Source organism: Vanrija albida (assembly GCF_041260175.1).
Source record: "Vanrija albida strain AlHP1 chromosome Unknown contig_4, whole genome shotgun sequence".
Taxonomy (NCBI): Eukaryota; Fungi; Basidiomycota; class Tremellomycetes; order Trichosporonales; family Trichosporonaceae; genus Vanrija; species Vanrija albida.
In genome coordinates this window covers 348,143-373,717 of record NW_027191423.1, presented here as the reverse complement: position 1 = coordinate 373,717, position 25,575 = coordinate 348,143, and the positions used below count along the sequence as shown (strand labels likewise).

Sequence of the window (25,575 nt, the reverse complement as noted above, 5' to 3'; positions counted from 1 at the left end):
GAATTGTCTTCGACATGAAAGAGATCCCGATAAATTCCTTGAGTTGAGGGCTCGGGCCGAAGGGCAAGGGGTCATGTGGTCACGGCCGTCGGCCACGGATCCACGAGGTGATGGTCTGTCCTCAGGAGGTCTGCCTGGGGTCGTGGCGGAGACGAAGCCGCCTGCCATTTCACCCTCTACTGCAACCTGCTAGCTGTCCCTGTTTCTCCATCCCCGTATGTGCTGTCCGCGTTGGGCGTCGAGACACCGGGCGGCGTCTCAGTTACCTTGGGCGGCGAGCGCGCGGGCGAGTGTGCGGGGGTGGGAGCGCTTCTCTCACCTTGCTCTCGTCGTGATCGCCCTCGCCCGGCCTGATATCCAAACGCGACACGGGCATGGCGATAAACCGGATCTACACCGGTTGGGGCGGAAAACAGACTCAGAAGGCGACGGCCTCCAAGTCCTCCAAACCTGTGGGGGTTGGCCCCCAGAGGGAAGAGACGCTGCCAGTGACGATCTTTTTGCTCTCCGAGAGTCCACACGTCCGTTCCGAAGCCCGCGTTACACGGGTCCAGGGGGACGAACCTGAAGTTTGGGATCAGTGTGGCAACAGCCGAGGCTAGTTGGTCACGCGAGTCGCGGCAGTCGCGACCACAGACAGATCCGGGGTGGTGCGGCTCGGTGGCCTCCGGAGCCGTCGCCGAAGGGCGCGCACTGCTGTGCACCAGCGAAGACATGAGCGATGTGGAAACCCCAACACGACGTTGCGGCGCATGTCGAGCCCCGTCGCGTCGAAGAAGTGCGAGATGGGAAGAAGAGGCTTGTTCGTGGCGCACGAGCTGGCCAGCGAAGGCGCCCACAATTTCGGGCATCCGAAAGCCTTGTGCCATGGGAGGGCTGGAGATGGGGCATCAGCCGGCTCCCAACGTCAAGGCCCGCGCGTGGTGTGCAACAGGCTGCGTGTCCATCGCCGGCTGGCCAATTTTCCAGTGCGGTGGACGAGGTTGGGTGGACCTCGTGCGTGCCAGGCGTGGCGGCATGAGGCCGGTGGTTCTTGTCCTCATTTGGGCGGGCGCGATTTGCTCGTGGCGGGCTACTTTCTAGCGGCTGTGGTGATGAAGCTCAACCATCGGGTGGGGCTGTCCGACGAGCATTGGAGCCCCCTGCACGCTCTTGCACCAGCCCCGGCCTCCGACGATCACCAGCACCCACATCTTCGTCGAGGACATCGACGCCGACTCGCCGCTGTCCCGCCATTTACACGCCCTCCGGTGATGGGTTAACGACGAGCTCCTTTTTCTTCTTGTGCGGGTCGAGCAACTCGAATGTGTCCGAGGGGAGCTGCGCCAGACGGGCTTAGGCCTGCTGAGCTCCTCGTTGTCGGCGGCGTCCTCGTTGGCGGTTGGTCTTTGCGTCCTTGCCAGTGTCCTCGCCCTCGACCTCCTCCGGCTTGACCCATCCTGCTTGGTACCCTCGTCCTCTGGGACGTTCTTCTTAGCCTCTTTCGTGCCCAAGGGCTTGATGGGGCCAGCGGTGAGCTCGGAGCCACCCCAGCAGTCGCCACTAACATCGGTAATCCAAGTGCCTCTCAACAGAAAATGAGCGAGCGACTTGGGGAAAGTCGTGGTGGGCTCCATCTCGTTTAGAGGCGGTTTCAGACGTGCCGGCGAAGAGAGAGGGCGGGGATAGATCGAGAAGAGGCCACTGGATCCGCGGTGCCCCCCCCCCCCGCACTTGGACGAGAACCACCCACAGCTTCTCCTCGGAGGCGAAGTCGGCGTCGACTGCCGTTCTGGCGGCCTTGAAAAAATCATCCAGTGAGCACAGAGGGGGATAGTCTTCGAGTTGTACCGGGAGTCAGTCCGACTGGTGTCGAGGATGTGTGGGATGTCCAGGAGACAAGGACGTGTCACCTGGCAGCCGTGCGCAGGTTGATCGCGGCGGGCGCACAGCCAGTGAGCGCACGGCACAGTGAGCGGACAGCACAAAACTGGCGCCCTCAACTCAATAATAGGAGGCGGGCTTGTGGAAGACGACAAGAGTTTGAGGGTTGCTGGGAGTCGCGGGAGGAGACAGCGAGCGAGCTGGGGTGGGGCGGCTGCGGATGCTCGGTGTCGGACGCTCAGTGTCGAACCACATGGTGAGTGGAATGGAGTTGAAGGAGGGGAAATTGCGCTGACCTCCAGTGTGTTCGTCCCCACTCGATACACACGACTCGAGCGGCTGAGGGGGGTACAAAGGGATCAGTGAGAGCTGCACACAACCCTCGGCCGCGCACGGTAGCGACAATCCGCGGGCTCTCGGTGGGCGGTGGGCGGCACGCACCTTGCGTGCCACACTCACCGCCGCCGCAGGGCCGGGCGTGTGCGCTGGCCCCCGCTGAGGTTCTCGTCGGCAATAAATCGAGCGTGCCGACTGATGGGGGGCGGCCAAGGCGTGTTGGAGCGGCGAGCGGCGACCACTTGATGGTGGCCATGGCTAATTGTTCCGGCGGGCACAGCCCCTTGTTCGCTCTCGGCGCGGTTTTCGCCTCACGCACAGCGAGCTCGACTGTTCTCGGGTCTTCTAGCGAGGTAGGAGATCAGCATGTGCTGCAGGCCATCACGCACCGATTCCGAGTCGTTGGCTGACGGCCCCACCGAAACGCAGATACCCACGCGTGATGTTTGGCAGCGACGACACGAGCCGCCCTCCTGCCCAGAACCGACACCGCCGCCTCCTTTCACCCTGTCCTCGCTCGTACTGCGTGTGCATGGTCACGGCGTTGTCCATACCGCGCCGCAAGGCGGAGGAAACGCTGTGTTCTGCAGCCAGAGGCGTCCAATCTGGCGCGGAATGGGGTGGACGAGGGGGACGCTACCCATTCCACCGTGCTGCGCAACCACCCACCAGTCCACCATACCTGCACAACTCTGCCTCTCGTCTACTCCTCTTCTTCACTTTGCTCAACCAGCATCTACCTCTCTCAACACGCCCAAGAAATCGATTTCCGGCCCAGCTGGTCTTCTCGTTGGTCCGCTCGGTCTCTGGCACGACTTCACTCCACAAACTTGCCTCCCTGCCATTGGTCCGCTGTAGCCACGTCATCAAGTCACCACATGCTTGCCTGCTCGACACAAGAGCGATGCCGTTGGCAGACTTTTCCACCAACCTGCATCTATGCTGGCCTATGCCCCCCAGCTCCCTCGACACCATGACCCCTGTCGACCTTGGGTGACCTCGTCAAGCGTCATGGGTGTGGGGGGCGGCTGACAGCCGGAAACTCGGCGTAACCACTACCACTGGTGTCCCATCCAGGCAACGGCCCTTTCTACAGGCAACTGGATCGTGCTGCACCTCCTCATGCTCACCCTCCTCGCACTCAGCTGCTTCCTCGGCCGTATACTCAGTCGGTTTCAACAAGTGCCCTTAGCAGCGTCGCCCGCCGACCACTTCAGTGCCCGCCGACCAGCTCCAGTGTCCGTGCCTCTGTGCCCGGCACCAATCTCCCGCTCCCACTACCCTCCGACATACAGCTCACCCTGCCCTGCTCCTCTTCCACAAATAGTTGGACGCCGCACGGGCATGGGATTACCCCTCAGCGAGCACCTTCTGGCCTATTGGCCTGCCTCCACGCACACATCACCGAAGCGCCGTGATGCCGTAAGTGGTTGCTGTTGCTCGGTGTCGGCCACACGCAACTCTGCCACTTACTTGAACTCACAACTGCAACCTCAAAGAAGCCCTCCCACCCATGCTTTCAGTACCGTTACGATCAGCAAGAGGGCACAAGGATCCGACGAGGGCGTGCTGCTGCCATGCTGCCCCGGGCGGGGCGTAGGCGCCCCCTGTCCTTGGGTTTTCACTCAGCTCGGGCGTCTACAACCACCTTCCCTCCTTCGCCCAACCTCTCACAACAGTCAACTCTTCTCGTCGTCCATTCAAGTCTCTCAGACACCACTGGAGATATCTAGACGCCCAATATGGTGAGTGCCTGCAGCCGTGGGCCGACCTCACCTCGCCAGCTTCCCAGCGAGCTGCTCCGGTGCCCGCCGACCATCAAGCCGCTCAACACTCCCGTTGGCGGGGCGACCTCGCCGCCGGCGGGCAACACCATCCTTCACTGCGAACACATCATCAAGAGCATTGTCGAGAACACGGACCGCAACACCAAGGTCGTCCTCCTCCGCACCTCGCGCCTCTTCTTCGATCTCGTTGGCCCGCACCTCTACTTCTCCATCTCTATTGGCGGTGGCGAGGGGCCGAGCCTCTTTGAAGGCATGCAGGAGGTCATCGAGATCGATGAGCAGCGCGATGCCCAGGCCAGTGGGACGTCCAGGCTTCCCACCAATCCTAAGAGTATCTTCAACTTCAAGGCTGCCCTCCTCACCCTGACCCGCATCGTCACCATCGAAGGCACCCACACCCAATGGTGTGGCCTCGACGAGTACCTCTTCCACACGCTCTTCATCGACGTCGTCATTGTGAGGTTTGCGCCGCAGTGGTGTGACCCTCACGGCCATCGTACCAGCCCCCTCCCGCACGGGACCGACTACGCGTGCGACCGCGCCTGTCTTTTTGCCGACCTTCCCTGTCTCAGCAAGGTGGTCTTTCGCAACCTCGCGTATCCGAGCCTGCCGTTCCCGCCGACCCTTGTCCCCAAGTTCGAGCAGGTTGATGAGGTGGTCTTCGTCATCCCTCTCAAGGACCAGTTCCACCCCGAGGATGAAGGCTTCTTCCCGCCGACGGCACAGGTCGGCAACATCTCCCCCGGCTTCACCTTCCGTGGCGCCGACTTCATCAAGGTTGTCCTCTGGCCCGAGCTGGTGGTGCGCTCGTGGTCCCAGGTGGAAGCGGGCGGCTCAGACGAACACATCCCGGATGAGCTCGAGGAGCTTGCTGGCGTTACCAACGGCCGCCTGCACATCTACGGGCTCGAAATCGCCGACCTTATCCACCCGGATGACGGCCTTCTCGAGGATGAGGATGCGCTGGAGGCCCAAGAGGAGCATCAGCTCAAGATCGCCAAGCGCACCATTCGTGGTGCTCGCGGTGGCGGCGCCGAGTCCCGCCGCGTCAAGTTCTTCACCATGGACGAGTACGCCAAGGACTACGAAGCTAGGCAGGGCGAGGTGATGCCCTGGTAAGATGTGGGTAGCGCTGAGCCCGAGTCGACGATGAACACGCTGGTTCTACAACTCGAGTGTCGTATTCGAGGCAGTGCCATTTCATCGGTGCCGAGCACGCTCGACGTCGTGTGTGGATCGTAGGGTCTCTGCCGGCCGGCAGTCCGACGGCTGGCCAGTCCGGCGGCTGGCGACACACAACTGACGACTGACTGTTCGCTTGACCTCTCCTCCAGTTGCTCACGCTTGTTCTCTCCGTCTGTCGGGTCGACTCTGCCCAGCTCGGCTCTCCACCATGACTCAGCCGACTGTGGGAGCCCCGTCCGCGCCGGCAGGCCTCAAGCCTTTGAAGCCCGCCGGACAGAGGTTTCTCGAGAACCCAGCTCTGCTGCAGAGTATCCTCCAGCTCTCGGACACGGTCACCTTGGCCCAGCTCACGCGGACCTGCCGCAAGCTCTACTACGCCGCTGGCAAGGAGCTGTACCACGGTATCTGGGTTGGCGGCATGGATGACCCCGGCCTGGTGGGCCTCGGACCCCTCATCAACGCCCACAAGGACCCCTCGCTGCGCAGGAAAGTTCTCCGGCGCTCCATTCCTGCTCCAAAGTACAAGACGCACCTGATGGGCCGCATCAAGGTTGTGACGATCGAAGGCCCGCACGACCAGTGGTGCAAACTCCCGCCAGCCGTCTTCAAGTACCTGTTCCGCAACGTCAATGTGGTGCGGGTCGCGCCGCAGCAGAGTGGGTCCTCCGATAGCCGTACTCAAGAGGCGCCTGGTACCGAGTACGCGTGCACCCGCGCCCACTGCCAGTTCATGTCGCTCCCCAAGCTGCACAAAGTCGTGTTCCGCAACCTGTTTTCGCCCTCGCTGCCGTACCCGCCCAATGCCAAGGCCAAGATCCAGACCGACGACCTGGTGATCGTGCTGCCGACAGAGCACCAGTTCTCGGCCGCCGGCACCCCCGACGCCGGCATGGACGACCTGTGGCGTCACGTCTGGCGCGTGAACACGATCAAGATTGTCATGATGCCGACGCTCGAGACTCGCCGGTGGTCCAAGCCGCTCATCCCGTCTGGCGACGACGACAACCTGCCCCTCACGCTCGGTCGCATCGCCGCGTTCTCTGCCCGCTGCGACCTCGAGGTGTATGGCCTCGAGATGGTCCGGATCAGCCGTAACATACCCGACGACGAGGACGAGGAGGCCAGGCAATGTGCGACCGAGCGCATGATCGAGTACCTCGAGGACGGCATGGACAACTGTCGCAACAATGCGGACGGCGTCGGCAACATCAAGTACGGCACCCTCATCGACTATGCCGAGGACGCCCGACCCCGGATTTACGAGGTGGAGGAGGGCGACCTGTGGGACTTGGGCCTGTACGACGAGACGGGGGCCGATGTGTGGGGCTAGGAGTCAAGGACATGGCGGCGGGAGGAGAGGCGACGACGGCGACAACTACGATGGCGAGAGCGACGGAGTGAAGGTACAGCGACGACGGCGACAGCAACGACGGCGAAAGCGACGAAGTGAAGGCGACGACGGCGACGAGAGCGACGGCAGCGACGGCAGCGACGGCAACATGGACGCGAGCGAATACCGACAGCGGGCGAGGAACAACGGGAGAGGGATGACGCCGACGAGAGCGAGCGGTGGGGATGCTACGACGCCTCCTCCACCCCAAGAAGCTCGCTTCTCTCCGCGATCGGCAGAAGCTGATATCGTGGATGACGACATGGCTATGGACCCTATCATACTCCAAGTGACTGACACTGACACGGTGAAGCGTGAAACATGCCCACTGACAAGGTGCCCACCTGACGCAAGGTGCATACTGTAGCTGAGGCTGACGTGCACCCGACGCATGCACGCAGCATGGCCAGCCCCCTATGTCTCAGCGCGCGCGGGCATCGCTCGAGCCCGCCGCTCGAGTAGCGAGCAAACGAAGCAGATGACGCAGCTGTTCCTTGGGCGATAAGGCGGCGAACGTCCAACGTCTCGCTTGGGCGGCCGACGCCGCTATCACCCGCCTTATCACCCGCCGAGATAGCCAAGCCCAGCTCCACCTGCCGCGGCTCGACCACCTCGCGTGTACCTGCACCCGGATTGCCGGGTCCACCAAGCGAGCGGCGGGCGCCGCCCTGCGCGCCGAGCGCGGCGAGCAGTCGCGGTTCGTGTCATGGTCATCTGCTCCTGCCGTGTCTCACCGGCCGAGGCACCGGGCGTGCCGGGACATGTTGTCACCAGGGCGCGGCGCGCGGCGATCTCGAGCCGGCGGCGACTGGGCGGGGACCTCGGACGCCTCGAGGTCGCCGCTTGGCCTGCTCTGCTCTGCTCTGCGGTCGCCAGCGATGTGCGCCGGGCTCACCTGCCCCATACTCTGAAGACTGCCCGTCGTCCGGCCCAGCGCGACCCAGCGCTCCATCTCCTCTGGCCGTCGGACCGCACCTATGTGGCGAGGACGCGAGGTGATGGTCGCATCAGACTGGCACTGCGTCGGCCATCGCGAACCAGCCCAGCCGACACCAGCTGTGCGTACGCAGGCCATATGGACGTCAGTCAAATGAATGTGACGAGCGCTGTCAGGCTACATGTGTGTCATCTGCCACATCAATCAAGCTACAGGAGCGAGTACTTCTCGTCCAGGACCCCCGCGTCCCGCACCCTCCACTTGTCCCACTGCTCGTCGACACCCTCTCGAGTGATGACCACCTCTACGTCCTTCCACTCGCCCAGGGCCTCGCCGTCGTCATCGTCATGGTGGTCCTCATCATCCTCGTCGCGACGCTTGGACGCCTTGCGCTGAATGCTGTGACGCTGCTTCAAGAACCCCAGCTCCTCGAGCGTGAGGGCCACATCGTCCGTGCGGAGGTGGGCGGCACGGGCAAGAGTCGACAGGGTTGTCGTGATCGCGTACTGGCCCTTGTGCACGGGGTCGAGCCGTTTGGTGAGATCTGAGAAGGTCAGCAGGTTAAGTTTCAGATGAGAAATACTGACGGTGTCCGTTCACCACCACCGTCTCGTGTACCTCCTCCTTGACTGGCGGCCGTCGTTCGCGCAACGAGCGGCCCTCTGTGGCTTTCGGTTTGGTTGGAGTTGGGGGTGGTGGCGGAGCGGCCTCGGAGAGCAGCTGGCGACATACACGGAGCACGACAGACGTCCAGTATGCCATGTATCCCTTGAGCCCAAGGTCTGACAGTGGCCGTTCTGGGGTTCCTGGTGAGAGTGAAGGCGGTCGTGTTGACGGATGCCGAGTGAGGTAGTAACCTACATTCGTCAGCTGGCTTCTGGAATCGGCAACCGGTACGCACTGAATTCTATGAGAAGCTTGCCAAAGCCTCTGTTTTGATGTGGCGGGAAAGTAACAATGCAGGCGAGATTATAGTCGTCGTATGAGAGCTTCTCCTGGGCGGGTTAGCGGCTCTACGGGAAGAGCAACTCACCTTGGAGAAGAAAGCCATGACCTGGTCGCGTTTTGACGTCGCCGCGTCGCACAGCACGTAGAAGAGGAAGTTCTCCACCTGTACATTAGCTTGGGCTCACGGCTCACGTTCTCAACCCACGTGAAAGAAGACGGACTGCAGTTGTTAGTTGGCGTCCCGCCCGGTCCAACTCACTTTATGATCTATAAACAGCTTGCCAAACAAGCTGAGGTTCTGGCAGTAGAGCTGAGGCGTCAGTGGAAGAGCGGTTGAAGGTGGCCTCACCGTTGCGTTCGCTCCGTCCACTTCCCAAATAGTGTAGCTCCCTCGCTGGTACACCTTCCTTCCCGGAGGTTGCAGCTGGGTGCAGGATGTCTGGCGGGTAAGCTCAGTGTCAACGTACTCTACCCACAGTGTGCATCTCCCAGCCCGCCCTTGTGCGCATGTACTTGAAGCACAGCTGGGGCTGTCAGCTGCAACTTCTGGTCTACTTCGCAGCTGGCACTCACATCACAGGCCCACAACCGGCCTCGAGCACCTTCCCCGCCCTTGCCCACCCCTGCCGCAAGCAAGTCGCTCGTGCTCGGCGCGGAAGGGCGCAGCTTCGATGCTCCTGGCGTGGGTCCTGGTGGCTCTTTACGCTTCCTCCCACGCTTCGGGCCCTCGGCATTCAATAGAGCGGCCGAAGCCATGCCACCGGTTTCTGGCAGCGGCAGTGGGTATGGCGAGTAGTACCTGTCGACTATCAGCTCTGCTCAAGTCGGCAACGAAGAACTCACCAAGTTTTGATGAGGTACTCGCCAAACCTCACGTCCTCAAAGTTGCGTACCCGCGTAACGGCGGCGTGCTCGCGCTCGGGGGTGGAGGCCTCGGAGACGTCCTCGCGTAGATCGCGTCCGTTCGCGGGTGAAGACGCGGCGTGAGCCTGAGGGGTAAGCTTCCCAGATGAACGTGCAGCTTACCAGATCGCCGTTAGACGGCAGCCTGCTCGGCCCCGGCGCGGCGACCTCCTCGCCGAGCGCTGACGCCGGCACCCAGGTGTCGAGGCGCTTGTCTTCCCCCACAAAGGAGATGTACGCGTCCTGCGTGCCCGCGAGCTTTGACGGGCGCGAGTTTAGCACGACGGCGGGCCCTAGGATCTCGTCAGACAACCGCATCATCGCACGCTCCCCCCATCGACTCACGCAGCTTGCCGTCCGCTCGCGCGACGAGGTACAGCCGCCCGACCGCAAAGTCACGCTGCTGTTCCGGCAGGGCGGCCCGGCCCGGGGTGAGTGGGGGAGCCTTGGGAGCGGGCATGGTCGAGCAATGGTGCCAGAGGGGCCTCTGGGACGTCTTTGCACGCCGCTCGTCGTGGATTGTTGTTGTTTGAAGCTCGGGAAGAGGCTGTGATGGGCGCCGTATCGACTTCCGCTCGCTCGTATGTAGTACCAGACGCCGGGCTGAATTGAGTGGGAGTGGGTGTGGAGATCGAGCAATCTCCGCTATGACGCTTGAGGGAAGGCGGTTGACGGTGTTGCCCGTCCGACCTATTTGTTGACATTCCTCCTGCTACAAGTTTGCCCATTGCACACTCACTCATCAGCATGTGCGGGCGATACGCACTTGGAGCAGCGCACATCGCTTTCCTCGAGGGTCTTCAAGCACAGTATGGGCGCCTGTTCCCAAACCGGCGGCACCCGGCCGACGAGGACGAGGACGGCGGTGGAGGCGGGCCGATGCGGCTGCGCGGAGGCGCACCAGACGAGCACGAGGACTGCAACTGCAAGGTCGACTTCCACGCCGCCGATGACCCGGAGAAGGGATTCCCCAAGTGGGAGCGTGAGCAGGACTTCTGGCCCAGGTGGGTATGTTGCCTGGCAATGCTGACAGCAGTTACAACATCGCGCCGAGGCAGCGCGCACCCGTCATCAGGCGCGACAACGACACGGGCGAGGCTATGATTGAGACCATGTGAGCTTGGTGTTTATCGATAAAGCTGACGACAGGCAATGGGGTTTGATCCCCCACTGGACAAAGTATCCCCCCACTGGCCCGCTCAACACGATCAACGCGCGGTCGGAGGCCCTCATGTGGGTTTCGATTCATGAACACGCTAACCCGCCAGTGACCCATCATCCGGCGGTATGTGGCACGCACTGAAGCAGCACAAGCGGTGCATCATCCCCGCGCAGGGCTACTACGAGTGGCAGAAGAAGGGTGCGAGCAAGGTCGCGCACTTTGCGCGGTTGCCCGTGTCCAAAGGCACGACGCCGGCCGAGCCGCCGCTCATGTTCTTCGCCGGGCTGTGGGACACGGTCAAGTACATCGAGCCCGTCGCATCCAAGTTTGTGCCAAAGGAGGGCGACGACCGCGAGCCGTACCCCACTGGCAATCCGGTGCCCCTGTCGACGTTCACGATCCTCACGACGTCGCCGTCCAAGGACATCGCGTGGCTGCACGACCGGATGCCGTGTATCCTCACAAGCTATGAGGACATTGTGCGCTGGTTGGATCTCGGCGAGGTGAAGGAGGGGTGGAAGGAGGGCAAGGGTGGTACGGCAGATGTGCTGCACAGTGTGTCCGGGCTCGACTGGTGAGTGGGGACGGCCCTGTGTTCGCCAACTCACCCCCAGCTACCCCGTTGTGCCCGAGGTCGGGAAGATTGGAAGGAGCGAGCCGTCGTACATCCTGCCTGTTGCCGACCGCAAGGACGGCATCAAGTCGTTCTTTGCCAAGCAGCAGCCGTCGCCTGCGAAAGCGAAGGGAGCGGGGACCGGCGGGTTCAGCCAGGCGTACAAGGAAGAGAGCAAGCCGGTCGTCAAGGAGGAGAGCAAGCCTGCTGCCAAGGAAGAGGCCAAACCCGAGGCCATGGTGGAGGAGAGCAAGCCGGTCGGCTCAGACATCAAGCCAGCGCTGGGTGCGACTGCTGCCAAGGCCGAGCCCGTCGACGACGACGACATTGTCCTCCTCGATGTGCCGCCCAGCCAGTCTATCAAGTCCGAGTCGTCCAAACCTTCATCCTCACAGCGCTCGTCGCAGGATTCGAAGCCTGAGCCTGCGACACCCAGCAAGCGGAAGCGTGGAGACGAGCGTGGCGGGCACCAGACCAAGGTAGTGCGGCAGCAGCCAAAAGAGGAGAAGAAGGGAGTGAGTGGGTATCGTCGTTCCAAGCTGACTGTAGCAACCGTCCATTACGAGCTTCTTCAAATCGCCTCGCAAGTAGGAGTGTGTCGTATTGGGATTGTGTAGCTCTACGGATTCTTGTATCATCAATATGCAGGTTGTGCAAGCATTCGAGGGCCAGTCCGGTGCTGCCATGGGCGCATGGGCGCCAGTCCACGTGACCTACCACGTGACAGCCACGCGATATGATGTTGCCGAAAGTTGAACTTTTGGCGTCCGGCCCAACTGTATCGATCATCCTCTCACCCACCCTCGCAACGCAATGGCCGAGGACACCAAGCCGGACATCAAGCCCGACGTCAAGCCGGAGACAGCACCGGCAGAGGCGCCGGTCGCAAGCCATGACAGCCACCGCGGGGAGAAGCGCCCGGCGGCCGACGACGAGGAGGCAGCGATGAACGCCGGGTCGTCGGCTGGCGGCGGCGACAAGCGCGCGCGCTGGAGCGACAAGCGCCAGCAGCGGGGCAAGGGCGAGTGGAGTAAGGGCGAGTGGAACAAGGACGGCAAGCGCGGAGACAAGCACGGCAACCGCAAGGGCAAGTGGGACGACAAGCGCAACGCGCAGGCGCGGCTCGAGGCCAAGCGCCAGCGCGCCGAGGAGGCTGCTGCGAACGGCGGGGTCGCGCCTACCAAGGAGGCCAAGGAGGCCGAGGCCGAGGACGAGGAGGGCGGCGAGGGCAAGGAGAAGCGCCTGCCCAAGAAGCGCGCGGCCGTCATGGTCGGCTACTGCGGCACGGGGTACAGCGGCATGCAGATGTGAGTTGGCGGCCTCTGACTGCTCGCTCACGCGCAGCCAAACGCACGGCTCCAAGACGATCGAGGGCGACCTCTTTGAGGCGCTGCACAAGGCCGGCGCGGTGTCGGACGAAAACTTCCTGGACCACAAGAAGGTCGAGCTGAACCGCGCGGCGCGCACCGACGCGGGCGTGCACGCCGCCGGCAACGTCATCTCGCTCAAGATGATCGTGGACCCGCCCCTGCCAGAGGGCTTCACCACGCTGGCAGAGTACGTCAACTCGTTTTTGCCGCCGCAGATCCGCATGTGGGGCCACGTGCGCACGATGAAGTCGTTCCAGGCGCGCACGTCCTGCGACTCGCGCGTGTACGAGTACCTGCTGCCGACGTACTGCCTGCTGCCTCCGGCCAAGACGGACGCGCTGGCCGGCGTGCTGGACCGCGCGAGCCCGGGGTGGCGGGACGTCGTGGCTGCCGGCGCTGAGTTTGTCGACGCTGCGCCCGCGCCCGAGGAGACGGACGACGGCGAGCTCGACCCCCGCCAGCGCGGCGAGTTTGAGCGCCGCAGAGGGTACCGCGTCGACAGCGGTACTGTCGAGCGCTTCCGCGCCCTCATCGCAGAGTACAAGGGCACGCACAACTTCCACAACTATACGGTCGGAAGGCCGTTCAAGGACCGCAGCGTTAAGCGCTTCATGATCAGCCTTGAGGTGCGCGACCCCGCCGTCTACGGCGACATTGAGTGGCTCTCGGTGCGCATCCACGGCCAGAGCTTTATGCTGCACCAGATTGTGAGTGGGAAGCGGAGGAACAAAGCTGACCGGCCAGCGCAAGATGATCGCCATGGCCATGCTCGCGTGCCGCACCGGCACGGCACCCAAGCTTCTCCCCGAGACGTTTGGCCCCAAGCGCATCCACATCCCCAAGGCGCCGCCGCTCGGCCTGCTGCTCGAGCAGCCCCAGTTCAAGACGTTCAACGAGCGCACGATGCGCTTCCCAAAGGAGGACGGCGTCGACCGCGAGATGGTCGACTTTGGGCCGTTCGAGGAGCGCATGCACGACTTCAAGGTCAAGTGGATCTATGAGCGCCTGCGCGAGGTCGAGCTCGAGCATAACGTGTGAGTGGCGGCGGCGGTGGCTGCTGGCGTTTGGTGGCGGCAATGTCACGGTAGCCGAAGGCCCCGGGCTCGAGCTGGGGATCGGGTGTTACTGCCTGCAATGCTCCGAGATCCCGAGCCTCAGCTCGATCCCAGCTGCTGCACCTCGACCCCAACCCCAGTCCGATCCCAGCCCCAGAGCCAGAGTCGACAGGCCCAAGCTCAGACTCGGACGCCCACTTGCCCGCACGCGCTAACGCACCACAGGTTCCACAAGTGGAACCGCCAGGTCGACTGCACTGGATCCGAGCAGTTCTCCTACTTCAAGTGAGTTGTGCCTCGGCGCCCGGTGGTGCGCCTGATGGTGGCGCACGGCCGCTATCGATCTTGTTCTTGGCTGACGCAGCAGCACCAACGGCGTCATCCCGCCCGAGGCGGTCGTGACGCTCACGAGCAAGAAGTACGCCGACCCCAGCGCGGCGCCGCGGGCCAAGACTGAGGGCGGTGAGGGCGAGGGCTCGGAGGCCAAGCCCAAGAACGAGTACGAGAGCGACGACGAGGACGGCGAGATTGACGCGGTGGCGCTGGCGCGCGGCGAGCTTGACAGCTAGGGTGGTGGGGTGGGGTGGCGGCGAGGCGATGCGCCGAGAGTTGATAAGGCCCATGACGTCGGAGGGGTCCCATGACCATGTATGTGATGCTGCGGGCGGCGGTGAGCGGTGGTGGGCGGCGGTGAGCGGGCGGCGAGAGCACATGCCGGCGGGCGAGCAGGCCCGTCGCGTTCCAGCACGGCGGTTGGGACCGGGACAGAGGCACAGCAAGCGGCCAAGTGGTCGAGTGACCTCTTGCCTGGATGCGACGCAGGCGACCCTGCAGAACTCATCTGCATTGAGTGGAATGAAGGAGCACCGCCTTGGCTGACGACGCGCGGAGACGGACGAGTGGGCGGGGGGTGGGTGTCACGCGCCTCGGACAAGCCGAGTGCCGGCGGCGGCGGGGGCGGCAGCCTAAACCTAATAGCGAGGTAAACACTGTGCCTCGGCGGCGGCGGGGGTGACCCGATCTGAAAGAGATTCGGGCAAGCCACTGCGGGCGGGCGGCGACTTGGACTTGGCCAAGCGGTCGACTCGTCCTAATGACCTAATGCATGCTGCTGGCTACTGCGAATGACCTAATGCATGCTGCTCGTTGCTGCGACAGCACGGTGCTAGACGCAATTACACCCTGCTCGGCCCTGCTCTAATGCTCCCCGCTTGCTTGCCTGCTCGCAGTGTGGGCCACTTGAACCAGCCAGGGCCGCTCCAGGGCGGTTTCATCGCTCCGCATTCTTCGTTGGCAGTGTTTGTGTCGCCCACGGTATGAGGGCAGGGCGGGCAGGCTGCAGGCCGGCGCAGGGCTATTCTTGCGCGTGGGTAGAACATGGCGAGAGGCTATTGCGTAAACCCCCGCAGTGGGTGCCAAGGAGCAGCAAGAGAGCAGAGGGAGACGTGCATCAAGCCACACTATGATGGTATGCAACTGCGCGTGGTGGGTGGGTGCGGGTCGAGCGGGTTCGAGCGAGTTGCGGCCAGCAGAGCGGGCAGCCAAGAGCCAGGCAGCTGGGGTGGCAGCCAGCTGCTCCCCACGCCCCGCCCCGCCCAGCCCCGGTCGCACGCCCCGCGTCCGTCTCGACAGTTGCACAACATCGCCTCCATCTTCCTTCTCTTCTCTCATTCCAACGCTCTCACTCTCCCCCCGCCCCCGTCCCTCCTCTTCCTTCGCCGCTGCCCGCCGCCGCCGACTCAGTATATAATACACCCCTCCCCCCACGCTCGCTAGCCACCAGCCCCGACCCCGACAATGCTCCTCAAGCCCCTCGCCGCCTTCGCCGCCCTCGCCGCCCTCGTCGCCGCGCACCCCCAGCCGGCTGACAAGCGCCAGAACCCCGCCGTGCAGGTCATTGAGAACTGCTCGGTCCAGGGCCAGGTCGCGCTCACTTTCGACGGTGGGCTCCCCCCTTCCGCCGAATGCTGACCTTTAGACGGACCATTCCAGTACGAGCTCGACATTGCGCGCCAGCTCAACGGCGGCAAGGCCACCTTCTTCCTCAACGTGAGTAGAGAGGCACGGGGCGTGATCGCCGAGGTGGACGCCGCCGCCACCCGCCGACGCCGAGCTGACCCCCCCAGGGAAACAACTACGACTGCATCTACAGTGAGTGCGGGCAAACTTCTGCCGCCCCTGAGCGCGCCGCGCGCCCCGTGCGGGACCCCTTTGACACCCACCCACAGACCACGTCGAGACGCTCCGCACCCTCTACCGCGACGGCCACACGCTCGCCTCGCACACCTGGTCGCACCCCGACCTCACAAAGCTCGACTACAACGGCATCAACCAGCAGCTCGAGCAGCTCGAGACGGCGTTCATCCGCATCCTCGGCGTCAAGCCCCTCTACGTGGGTGCTCGCGCCTCCCTGCTCCGCTGACAACAGTTCCGCCCCCCCTTCGGCGCGTACAACAACCTCGTCCTCCAGGTCCTCCGCGACCGCGGCTACAAGAGTGAGTGGGCGAAAATAGCGCCGGGCGAGACGCCACTGCGATCGGATGCTAACGCGCCCCGCTCAGAGCTCTTCCTCTGGTCCGAGGACACTGGTGATGCCAACGGCGACTCTCCCCAGCACTCCAAGGACGTGATCAGCGGCATGCGCTACCCCTCGCCCCACCTCGTGCTGCAGCACTCGACCATCCCGACGAGTGAGTAGACAGGCATGGTTGTTTGGTCGATTCCGATGGGTCCGTGCCTGGACCGGGAGGGCAGACCCTGAACGGATCTCGGAGCACCTACTTTCGGGCGTTTGCTAACGTCGCCTCAGCCTCGTCCCAGGTCGTCCCCTTCAGCGTCCCCAAGCTCACCTGCCAGGGCTACTCGCTCCGCTCGGTGGACACCTGCCTCGGCTCGAACGGCGAGTGGCCTTACCAGTACATTGGCCCTCCCGGCAACCCCGACGGCTCGTGGCACTGCTAAGCGCATCTCCGCGGACGCGGACGCGGTCGCGACTGATTTCTGGTGCCGCCAGGTTCCGTTTTCAGTCATAGTCGCCGCGCTACCCTCCCGATCGCATCGCCCACCTCCCCTACCTCTGACGGACAATGTCGTACAAACAACCCCCTAAACAGCCGCCTCCGCTAATATGTTTTCCACCCCTGTACATACTTGCATCCTCCGGCTCCTCCTCCCCCACTTTGACACGAACAATTCAATGGACAATGCGCAGTCGAAATGCATATACTGTTAAATCATCTGACAGAGGCTATACAACATTTTAGTTGGTGACAGATGACCTTGCGGGCATTAAACAAGTGGTGTGGAGTCAAACAGGTTGGGTGGTGGAAGGGAAGCGTGTGTGTGTGGGTAGTGGTGGTGCGACGGGCGTGGATGGACGTCGCGTCGTGTACTCGTCGGGGTCGTTGTCGTCGTCTTCGTCTCGTACGCTTAAATGTCATCAAAGTCCAGGAATCGTTCCGAGTCGATTGACTCGTCGCCAAAGACACGGAACGACGTGCTTGGGTCGGGAATGTCGCGGCGCCACTTGTCTGCGACGCGTGTGTTGTCGAGCGAGAGCGAGGGGATGCCGAGCGTGAGGCTTTCGACAGATGTCGTGGGGCTAGACGTCCCATTGTCGCTCATAAGGCTGCCCGGGCTCGAGGTCAAGATGGGCGATACGGGCAGCTCCAGGGTCGTCGCCGATCCACGGCGGGGTGGTGAGGCCGGCTCGAGGTGGAGCGTCATGGTGCTTGGACGCCGGCTTCTGGGCTGGCTGAAAGAGTCGCGCGTAGCTGCGGCCTCACCCATGCTCAGCTGAGTGGGCTGACGGAGACGGCGCGTTGTGGGGCGGTGGGTGGGGCGCTCGGGCACCTCGGGGACGAGGATGAGCGGGTCAGGCATCGAGTGCCGGAAGTTGTGAGACAGCATGCTGCTCGGGCGGTGGCGCCTTGTTGGTGTGGGTGACAGAGGGAGCTGCGCCATTGCACTGGCTCCAGCGGCGCCTGTCGGAGTGACACTCTCAGTGGTACGCCCCGGAGTGCCACGACGGCTTGGCGTGCTGGGTGGGTGTGGGGACGCATTGATCGTCGAGGATGGGCGTGATGGGCGAGCTGTTAGGGTAGCGAGCGCTGCTGCGGGCGTGCCATCGCCCTGCGTATCAATCTCGCTGAGACTGCGTAACCGCGCGCGGAGCTGCTCGCCCGGTGACGACATCGACATCGACATCGACATGATCGACTGGCGGTTGCGCCGGGGCGTTGGCGAAGGTGGAGCAAAGTCGGTGGCCGGCTCTGACCACTCGGCGACAGCCGAGATGCCGGAGACGACGAGGGTTGCTGGCGCAGGGGACGGCGAGGGCGGGGCTGCCGAGGTCATGGAGAGCGATGCGATGCTAGCCATGCTGCCACGTCGACTGCGCCCAGCGACAGGAGTGGAGATGGTGATGGACCCTCGGCGGGTCAGCATCGGCGAGGACGACAGCGGGGCTGGCGGCGGAACATCGGCAAGCGTGACGGTGGACCCAGCGCGGGACCGTGTTGTCTGGCGTGTCGGCGTCGGCTCCAGCCACGAGAGGCGCTCCGCCCTTGGCGAGGCCAGTGGTGACGCAGCACTGGGGAGGTGACGCTCGCCAACCGGAAATGGGCGTGCAAAGCCGTCGTCCTCGGCTAGCGTTGGGAGGTTGAGAGCAGAAGCCGACCCAATTGAATTGCGGTACTCTAGCGTCCGTGAGCGTTGAGGTTTAACGGGGCTCGTGGTAGTGATGGCGCTCAGGCTTCGTCTGTGTCCCGATCGAGAGGGTGAGGACGATGCAGTGGCGTTCGGATCAGCTGCCCTCGGAGTGCGGGTGCCGATGGGTCTCCATGCGCCGGTGCCGTCAAAGGCGGACGCTCGTGGTGGGAGCGGAGAGAGCGACAGCGGCGAGACTGGTGCGATGCCTTCGCTGTGTGGTGCGAGAACGGCCCGCGCCGTGTGGACAGGAAAAGTCGCCGATGAGGCTGTTACTGGGCCTGTCTGATCGAGCGGCGAATCAATGTGCGGGTGTGGGCGGCCGCTCATCGGTGGGAGGGGGAGCACAGCGGGGTAGTTTGCGAAGCTGGGCTGGTCGCCGACCCGTGCATCTGGCGATGGGGGTGGTCGATGGCCGCGCCGCGGGCTGGATGGACACGAAAAGGACTGACGGGCTGCTGCGCTGGTGCTGCTGCGTCGAGAATGAGAGGGCTCAGGGTAGAGGACGGGTGGCGAGGTGTCGGGCAAGAGGTCGAGCAGGGATGGGAGCGATGGGAATGCAAATGTCGGCGCCATTGTGCATCTGGTGGGATGGGGGGTCGAGCAGTGTCCGGGGGGGTTGAGTGATGGGGGTCGAGTGTTGTTTATCGTCGAGGGCTGGGCTGGGCTGGGCTGGGCTGGGCGAGGTGGTCCAGGCGAGCGAAGCTGATGCTGCCGGCGGTGGTGACAGCGACGAGGAGTAACGCGAGGGGGTGTTACCCGTGCGGCTCTTGCTATAAAACATTCAGCATCCAGGTCGTCGACGGCTGTCAGACTCACCTTGGTCAGCGTCACAGAGTAACGGGAGAGCGGGGCTCAAAGTCACGCCGCCGTGCAAGAAGCAGAGGGGGTGCTGGGGGGGAAGCGGCGCGACGTTTCGTGACGTCTTGATGGGAGATGATGCTATGGCAAGAGGGAGATGCAAGTTGTCGTGGTCGTCGTCGTCGTCGCGGGTGACGAGAGGAAAGGAGGTGCAGGAGGGGCGGCGAGGCGAGGCGAGGCGAGATGACAGGGAAAGTGCGAGTCGGAGGAAGGATGAGCACAAGTGATGGGTTGTGTGGGATGTGTGTGTGTGTGGGGGCGAGGAGGGGCAACTCGTCGCTCACTGCGAGGGCGTGGCAATCGTCGTTGGAGCACGAGCAGATGGAGTCGAGCCGGAGTGTGCGATGCGATGCACAGTCAATGTTGTTGTGGGTGCGTCTTGCCGACGCCGTCCGTCGTCGTCGTCGTTGTTGTTGTTCGATTGTGAGTGGTGGCTTGCTGCCTGTAATGTGTGACGCTGAATTACAAACACCCAGAGAGCTTAAATGTCCCTGGCGGGCAAGGGGTCGTCGTTCCTTGCTTGGGTGAGTGAGGGTCGATGTGCTTGTGCTTGTGCGTGCTTGTGTGCGTGCGTGCACCTTTAAGAGTTTAATGTACAGACCGCAGCGAGTCGCCGAGAAAAAATGAGGAGCGAGACGACGAGGACGAGAAAGGATGGGGGGAAATGAGTAGCGCGACGAGTAGCCAATATACATGTAGTTGGAGGATAGTGTGCCCGGCCAAGTCGAGTCCCCTCGTCCCCTCTTGCCGCCCTCCCTCCCTCTCTCCCTCATGCCGTCGCTGCCGTCAGCAGGCCGTGACACTTCCCCAACGCTCAATGACGGATTCCGGTCAGGTGCCGTGCCATGCCAGGTGCCGCTGCCCTCCTCCCTGGAATCGACATGACCTTGTGGCTTTAGCGCATGGCCCGCGACAGCGGCAGAGGGCCAGCAGGCGAGGCCAGCTGCAAGCGCTAGAGGGTCGACGAGGCATGGTGTAAACAACTAGTGGGGCGGGCGAGGCGGCGCGAGGCTGGTCAGGGAATGCAGCTGCCACTGCTCGGTTGGCCTGCCTCGGTCGCTCAGCCCAACTACTCTCCCTCTGCTCGCGCACTTGAAACAACCTGCGCCGTCCGACATGCCCCATCAGTTGTAACCTGGCGTCATTTAACGTGCCGCAGCGCTCAGGCAGCCACGCACATCAATGTGCCTTGCCCCCCTGCCCAATCTCCCCTCTCCCCCCGGCCGGCACCACCGCCGCCATCAACCGGCGCGGAGCAAAAGAAAGAAATCAGTCGCCAGGGTGCATCCACCAGCCCAGGCCCTCCCGGCGACGGCCCGCCCAAACCCAATGCATCCACCCACGCACCCAGATCCCGATGGAGCTGGGCATATTGCACCGCATAAGTCATCTGACAGGGGACGTCGCAGATGTTCACACGAAGGAAGGCTGTTTCGCGACTGCTTTTGCAACTCGAAACGGGGTGGGTGCCTGCGCCGGCCGGTCGTGCACGCCCGACGGGGCTTTTACGACAGCCAGCCCGGCCCAGAATCGGATGCTACCAACGTGGGAACGGGGACGAGACGCTAGTTGTGGGAGTGGGGCGGGGCGATCTGTCTGCTCGACGACGGGGTGTGGGGTGGGTGTCGCAGTCGTCGCTCGACATCGACACGGGGCTCAATCGACACGGGGCAGACGATGGCGAGGGTGCTGCGCCCACTGCAGTGCAGTACGACACTGACGGCATGGTGAAACCTCGCGGGGGCGGGGGAGGGCACGGGAGTGTGAGGGGGAGGAGGGGGAGGAGGAGGGGTAGGGGGAGGAGGTCGAGGGGCAGCGCCGCGCCGCGCCGCCCAACGGCCGAGCGAGGCAGGCGTCGTGCTAGCCTCGCCCGCCTGGTGCCACCGACTCGACTCCTCTGCCTAGCGGCCACCTCTCTAGTGCGCAGCTGGCGGCGGCGTGTAGCGCCATTGTCTGTGCCGAGCCGAGCGCCGAGACACGCTGAGCAGAGGCCGAGGGGCCACATGGACTGGCCGGCGGCTCGCTCGAAACGGCACTAACGACGACATTGCCATCGGGTGACTGCTAGCGCCGATACATGTCGTCACGCTCCCTCTGAATTCAATGTTGGTAGCATGCTTTATCGTACGAGGATGCGAGGGAGGTGGTGGAGAGGGGGGCGATGGACAGATACCTGGTGAAGAGGGCTATGGCGACGACGACGGCGGCGCCCACCTCGGGAGGTTGGTGCGGATCGGTGGAATCCCGGGACCTGGTGCCGGCAAGCTCGAGGCACAGTGAAGGTGTGGGGAGTGTTCGAGACCGCGACCTGGCCGCCTCTGCGCCATGTCCACCGCGTCGTGGATCGACACCCGCGTCATGGAGCGCGCGTGGATAGATTAGTCTTTAGCCAGTCTTTATGCACCTGCTCTTGCCGCCGGCGACGGCTGGGGCATGACGCTTGCTTGGGGACACTAGCGCTCCGACATATCTCGGCTTCGCGCCGGCCGGCCACATGACCTCATGCTCTGTCGCTGGTATCTCCAGCCGATCCCCAACGAAAGGGTTGAGGGCGGGGCACCAGGCCCGCGCAGCTGATGGGCAGCAGCACCGACCGAGCCGAGCTGTCACGGCGCATACGGCATCTAGAGTTGCGCGCACGCCGGCCTGGCGCGTCGCGCTCCACTCTGCCTCCCGTTGACTGCCAATTCGATCGTGTTCATCCCCAACACTCCACGACTGCCTCGCCTCGACATCCCCATCGCTGGCCAGCTGCCCCACCGCCACGCCCACCTCCGCCGGCTCGTCGGGGCGTCGACGTCGACCCGCTCGTTGCGTGCTCGAGGTCGGCGGGCACGTCTTCGTGTGGCACGTCTTCGTGTGGCACGGCGCTCGCCGATCGTGGCGGTTGCGGCGTGCCACTCCACCGTCGACTGGGTTGACGGGGCTCGAGGTCGCTGTCGCTGTGACCTCGCCACTCGTATGTCGAACGCACGTCGAGAAGAGGGCTGTGGCTGCTGTCCACGCCTCACAGCACGACGGGCCACGGCAGATCTCGACACTACCCAAGGCTACACACCCCGCTCCCAACCGTCAGCCTCCGCACCGCCGCGTCCTCCTCGGCTGGGCCCCACTTCTTGAGCAAGGCGTCGACAGGGCTCCCCTTATCCTGGATATTGGTGCGGCCAGCGCGCCGCTCGACCCATACCCGGAACTCCTCCTCGATAAACTGTCTTGCGGCGTCGCGTGCCGCCTCGCCGCTCATATCGGGGTCGAACTGCAGATCGACGTACTGCGGCGGCAGAGAGTCGAGCCCGACGATCCGCACCGAGCCACCGTACGCGACCACCTCGAATAGGCCAAGCTTGCAGAACAAGTGGGCGTAGATGCTGTCCACGGCACGCGACTTGCCGAGTATCTGGTCGTGGTGTTCCCCTTCGGCCGTGTAGGTGACCGAGTACACTGGGTGGAAGAGGTGGCGGGTGGGATCGTGGGGCTCATCAGCCGAGGGCCACCTCGCCGGGTCACGCGCGTTATCCGCCGCGCCGGGCATGTCCTCCACGCGAATAGGCACGAAGACGAGGTCCAGCTGCCTTGGTCGCGGGTGCTCGATGGGAATGTGAATCCGGCTCCACCAGTCGCAGACTGTCTGTCGGGCCAGCGCGAAGCTTGTGTACGGCGGGAGTTCGACTTCGAAAACTACGACGTGGCGCTGCACGCTGGAGAGGTCGGCCTCAATGAGCCCGCGGACGTCGTCGAAGCCCTCGGGCTTGCCATACCCTCCATTCAGGGTGACGACGTCAATGTGGGTGTACGGCGGGAGAAAGACGCGGCAGTGGGTCAGGTCGACCTTGATCAGGCGGCCCGCGACCCGCCGCGCGTCCGTTTTGGGTTTGTGCGCTGGCCGCGGTGAGGACAAGATGTGCTGCACCATCCACTTGTCGGCGCGTTCCTTGATGCGCCGTGAGACGAACCGGAGGGTGATCAGTGTCGCCATGTCGTCGCACAGCCCCAGGATCAGCTCGACGAGGTGCGGAAAGGCATTGTAGTCGAGGGTGGCGGCCCGGGCGGCGGCGCTGCGGGAACGTGTCTGTGGTGGCATGGCCAGGGCTTGCCATCGTCCCTCGGCGGAGGATGAGACTCGGCCTGACGTTGCTGCGTGTGATGTGCAGGCAAAGTGTAGATGGGTGGGAGGGAGAGTGGAATAGTGCTGGTGGTGATGGTTGTCGTGACGTCAACAACAACGGCAACGATGGCGGAGACAGATGTGGCTCAATGTCGAGGTGGCGGCCCACTGCAGTTTGGGCACTGCCGCCGCCGCCGCCGCAATCCAACCGCACCCGTATTGTAGCTCAATGCATATCTAGTGCGAGTGCAAGATGGCAACGACGAAACACATGCTTTGAGCTTTGACGCATTGCTGCTGTAGATAGTTGCATGGGCTCATGTAGGTCGACAATCGGGACACGTGGGGAGCTCTGTACCTGGCTGGGAGCCAGCTGGAGATGTTGCGCACACGACCCAAGGTTTCTCACCCAGACAGCCGCGCCAACCCAAGCACCTCCTCAACGGCGTGACGGTCCAGGTCCCACTCTCGACGGTGAGCCTGCGCAGCGCGGCCGCCTCCTCGGCCGTCCCCCAAGTCTTGAGCACGTTGTCGATCGCGCTCCTCTCGTACTTGCGCTCGACCAAGACGTGGAACTGCTCCTCCATAGTGGCCCTCGCGGCATCCTGCGCCGCCTCGCCGCTAATGTCGGGGTCGCAGTGCAGGTCGACGTACTGAGGCGGCAGGAGGTCGAGGCCGAGGACCCGCACCGAGCCGCCGTAACCGAGCACCTCGAATGCCCCGAGGTGGAAGAACAGCGGGCTGTAGATACCGTCCACAGTGCGCGTGCCGGGGCTATTCTCCGGATTCCGCGTTGGCCCCACAGGCTCGAAGAGCGGAGTGAAGAGGTAGCTGGGCTTCTTTGTTTGCGCCCACCTCGCAGGGTCCTTCTCATGAGTCGCCGCTCCGGCCATGTCGGGCAAACGGTACGGCGCGAAGACAATGTCCAGCTTCGGCGGTCGCTTGCTCCGATCTCGAAGCTGCATCGTTTGGAGTATCGACATGTGGAACAGCGTTCTCTTGGCCAGCTCAAAGCTCGGGGAGGTCGGGACAGCGAGCACGACGACCACGACGTGGCGTTGCGTACCCGACCTGTCGATCATGAGGGCGCCATAGTAGTCGTTTGGGACATGCGGCCGCATCACCTCGACGATGTCAACGGCCGTGTACGGTGGCACCATAACAGTCCTGTGGCCCGAATCCCACCTCACGTGGGGCTCGGGCGGCTCGCCGATCCACCGCGGGGAGGAGATGGCCTTCTGCACCGTCCAGACATCTGCGCATTCCTTGATGCGCCGTGAGACGAGCCGGAGCGTAAAGAGCGTCTCCATGTCGTCGCAAAGCTCCAGGATCAGTTCGACGAGGTGCGGAAAGGCCTTGTAATCGAGGGCGGCGTCGGCGGCGGCCCGGCGGGAGCGTGTTAGTGGCGCCATGGTGGCTGGGCCTCGGCTGAAGTTGTGTCGGGTGCGAGTGTGGCCGGGGGGAGTGTGGCCAGGGGGAGTTTTGCTATGCGAGAGGGAGAGTGTACAGTTGCTAAAGCTGAAGCGACGATGTCGTTCTTGTATGTCGATGAGCGCTGTGGTGACGTCGGTGGTTGTGGGAAAGGAACGTGATTGAGGTCCAAGGTCCACCGTCCACAGATGCGCTCACGTGGCATGCTGCCTTTTCTGGCTAGGAGGCTGCTTGAACCTGGGATGCTATCGCTCCCTCTCTGCATGCGTGCGTCCGCAGCGTGATACTTGGCGGAGAGACGGAACGGCGCCTTGATGGTCGCCACGGCTGCGTTGTTGGCCACAGGATCGACGAGGTGGAAGTTGAGGCGGGAGGGTGTTGCCCCATGATGGGCGCCACACGGCTGTATCTCGTACCCACCGACCGTTGAGAGGAGGGCCGATGCTGTCGACCTGCCTGTGCGAGGTTGCCTACCCAGCCTCCGAACCTCGCCAGTCGACGTCCCACGTCTCGCTCGCCGTGAGTCGGCGCAGGGCGGCATCTTCGGCCAGCCCCCATGTCTTGAGCACGTCGACCACGGCCCCAGTGTCCACGATGTCTTGCGGCCGGCTGCTCGACCCAGATGCGAAACTCCTCTATGGCCAGCGTCGCGACGTCGCGCGCCGCCTCGCCGTCGTCGAGCTCAGCCTGGCCGTTGGGCCTGGGGCGTAGGCCTGGCACGTCACTTCAGCGCCAACGGCCGTGTGCGGCGGGAGAGTGGCGCGCGAATGGACGAGCACCGGGGAGCGTTGCGCTCGCGTGCCTCCATTGTGGGGTGGGGAGCTTGCAGCGAAGGTGACCAACGCGACTGGGTCAGAGGTGGGTAGTGGATGTGACGTGCGTCATTGGTACGTACGAGGATAATGGGCAATGGCGGAATGCT

General features: G+C 63.7%; 8 protein-coding genes across 8 annotated transcripts; 5 read left to right on the top strand and 3 right to left on the bottom strand.

Annotated features, from left to right (window-relative positions):
* Window positions 1-3,941: 3,941 nt before the first annotated feature.
* Window positions 3,942-5,105, top strand: Q8F55_004866 (uncharacterized protein; the record flags this gene model as incomplete). Its single annotated transcript, XM_069353371.1, has 2 exons — window positions 3,942-3,944; window positions 3,984-5,105. The coding sequence occupies 2 exons, from the start codon at window positions 3,942-3,944 to the stop codon at window positions 5,103-5,105; spliced, it is 1,125 nt and encodes a 374-aa protein (XP_069208013.1).
* A 274-nt stretch (window positions 5,106-5,379) lies between these two features.
* On the top strand, window positions 5,380-6,501 carry Q8F55_004865 (uncharacterized protein; the record flags this gene model as incomplete). Its single annotated transcript, XM_069353370.1, has 1 exon — window positions 5,380-6,501. One exon carries the CDS (start codon window positions 5,380-5,382, stop codon window positions 6,499-6,501), a length of 1,122 nt encoding a protein of 373 aa, XP_069208012.1.
* Window positions 6,502-7,707: 1,206 nt separating this feature from the next.
* On the bottom strand, window positions 7,708-9,809 carry Q8F55_004864 (uncharacterized protein; the record flags this gene model as incomplete). The annotated part of the gene is made up of 11 exons (XM_069353369.1): window positions 7,708-8,042; window positions 8,086-8,355; window positions 8,400-8,493; window positions 8,532-8,609; window positions 8,706-8,756; window positions 8,796-8,885; window positions 8,923-8,970; window positions 9,020-9,245; window positions 9,290-9,435; window positions 9,473-9,642; window positions 9,695-9,809. The coding sequence occupies 11 exons, from the start codon at window positions 9,807-9,809 to the stop codon at window positions 7,708-7,710; spliced, it is 1,623 nt and encodes a 540-aa protein (XP_069208011.1).
* Window positions 9,810-10,096: 287 nt separating this feature from the next.
* Q8F55_004863 (uncharacterized protein) lies at window positions 10,097-11,715 on the top strand (the record flags this gene model as incomplete). The annotated part of the gene is made up of 6 exons (XM_069353368.1): window positions 10,097-10,353; window positions 10,386-10,463; window positions 10,499-10,582; window positions 10,618-11,085; window positions 11,126-11,639; window positions 11,674-11,715. 6 exons carry the CDS (start codon window positions 10,097-10,099, stop codon window positions 11,713-11,715), a joined length of 1,443 nt encoding a protein of 480 aa, XP_069208010.1.
* A 222-nt stretch (window positions 11,716-11,937) lies between these two features.
* PUS1 (tRNA pseudouridine synthase 1) lies at window positions 11,938-14,118 on the top strand (the record flags this gene model as incomplete). The annotated part of the gene is made up of 5 exons (XM_069353367.1): window positions 11,938-12,431; window positions 12,469-13,201; window positions 13,239-13,528; window positions 13,775-13,834; window positions 13,917-14,118. The coding sequence occupies 5 exons, from the start codon at window positions 11,938-11,940 to the stop codon at window positions 14,116-14,118; spliced, it is 1,779 nt and encodes a 592-aa protein (XP_069208009.1).
* A 1,228-nt stretch (window positions 14,119-15,346) lies between these two features.
* Window positions 15,347-16,510, top strand: Q8F55_004861 (uncharacterized protein; the record flags this gene model as incomplete). The annotated part of the gene is made up of 7 exons (XM_069353366.1): window positions 15,347-15,491; window positions 15,528-15,598; window positions 15,676-15,700; window positions 15,778-15,941; window positions 15,978-16,044; window positions 16,111-16,239; window positions 16,359-16,510. 7 exons carry the CDS (start codon window positions 15,347-15,349, stop codon window positions 16,508-16,510), a joined length of 753 nt encoding a protein of 250 aa, XP_069208008.1.
* Window positions 16,511-16,978: 468 nt separating this feature from the next.
* On the bottom strand, window positions 16,979-17,905 carry Q8F55_004860 (uncharacterized protein; the record flags this gene model as incomplete). The annotated part of the gene is made up of 1 exon (XM_069353365.1): window positions 16,979-17,905. One exon carries the CDS (start codon window positions 17,903-17,905, stop codon window positions 16,979-16,981), a length of 927 nt encoding a protein of 308 aa, XP_069208007.1.
* Window positions 17,906-22,157: 4,252 nt separating this feature from the next.
* Q8F55_004859 (uncharacterized protein) lies at window positions 22,158-24,634 on the bottom strand (the record flags this gene model as incomplete). Its single annotated transcript, XM_069353364.1, has 2 exons — window positions 22,158-23,172; window positions 23,658-24,634. 2 exons carry the CDS (start codon window positions 24,632-24,634, stop codon window positions 22,158-22,160), a joined length of 1,992 nt encoding a protein of 663 aa, XP_069208006.1.
* Between the last annotated feature and the right edge of the window lie 941 nt (window positions 24,635-25,575).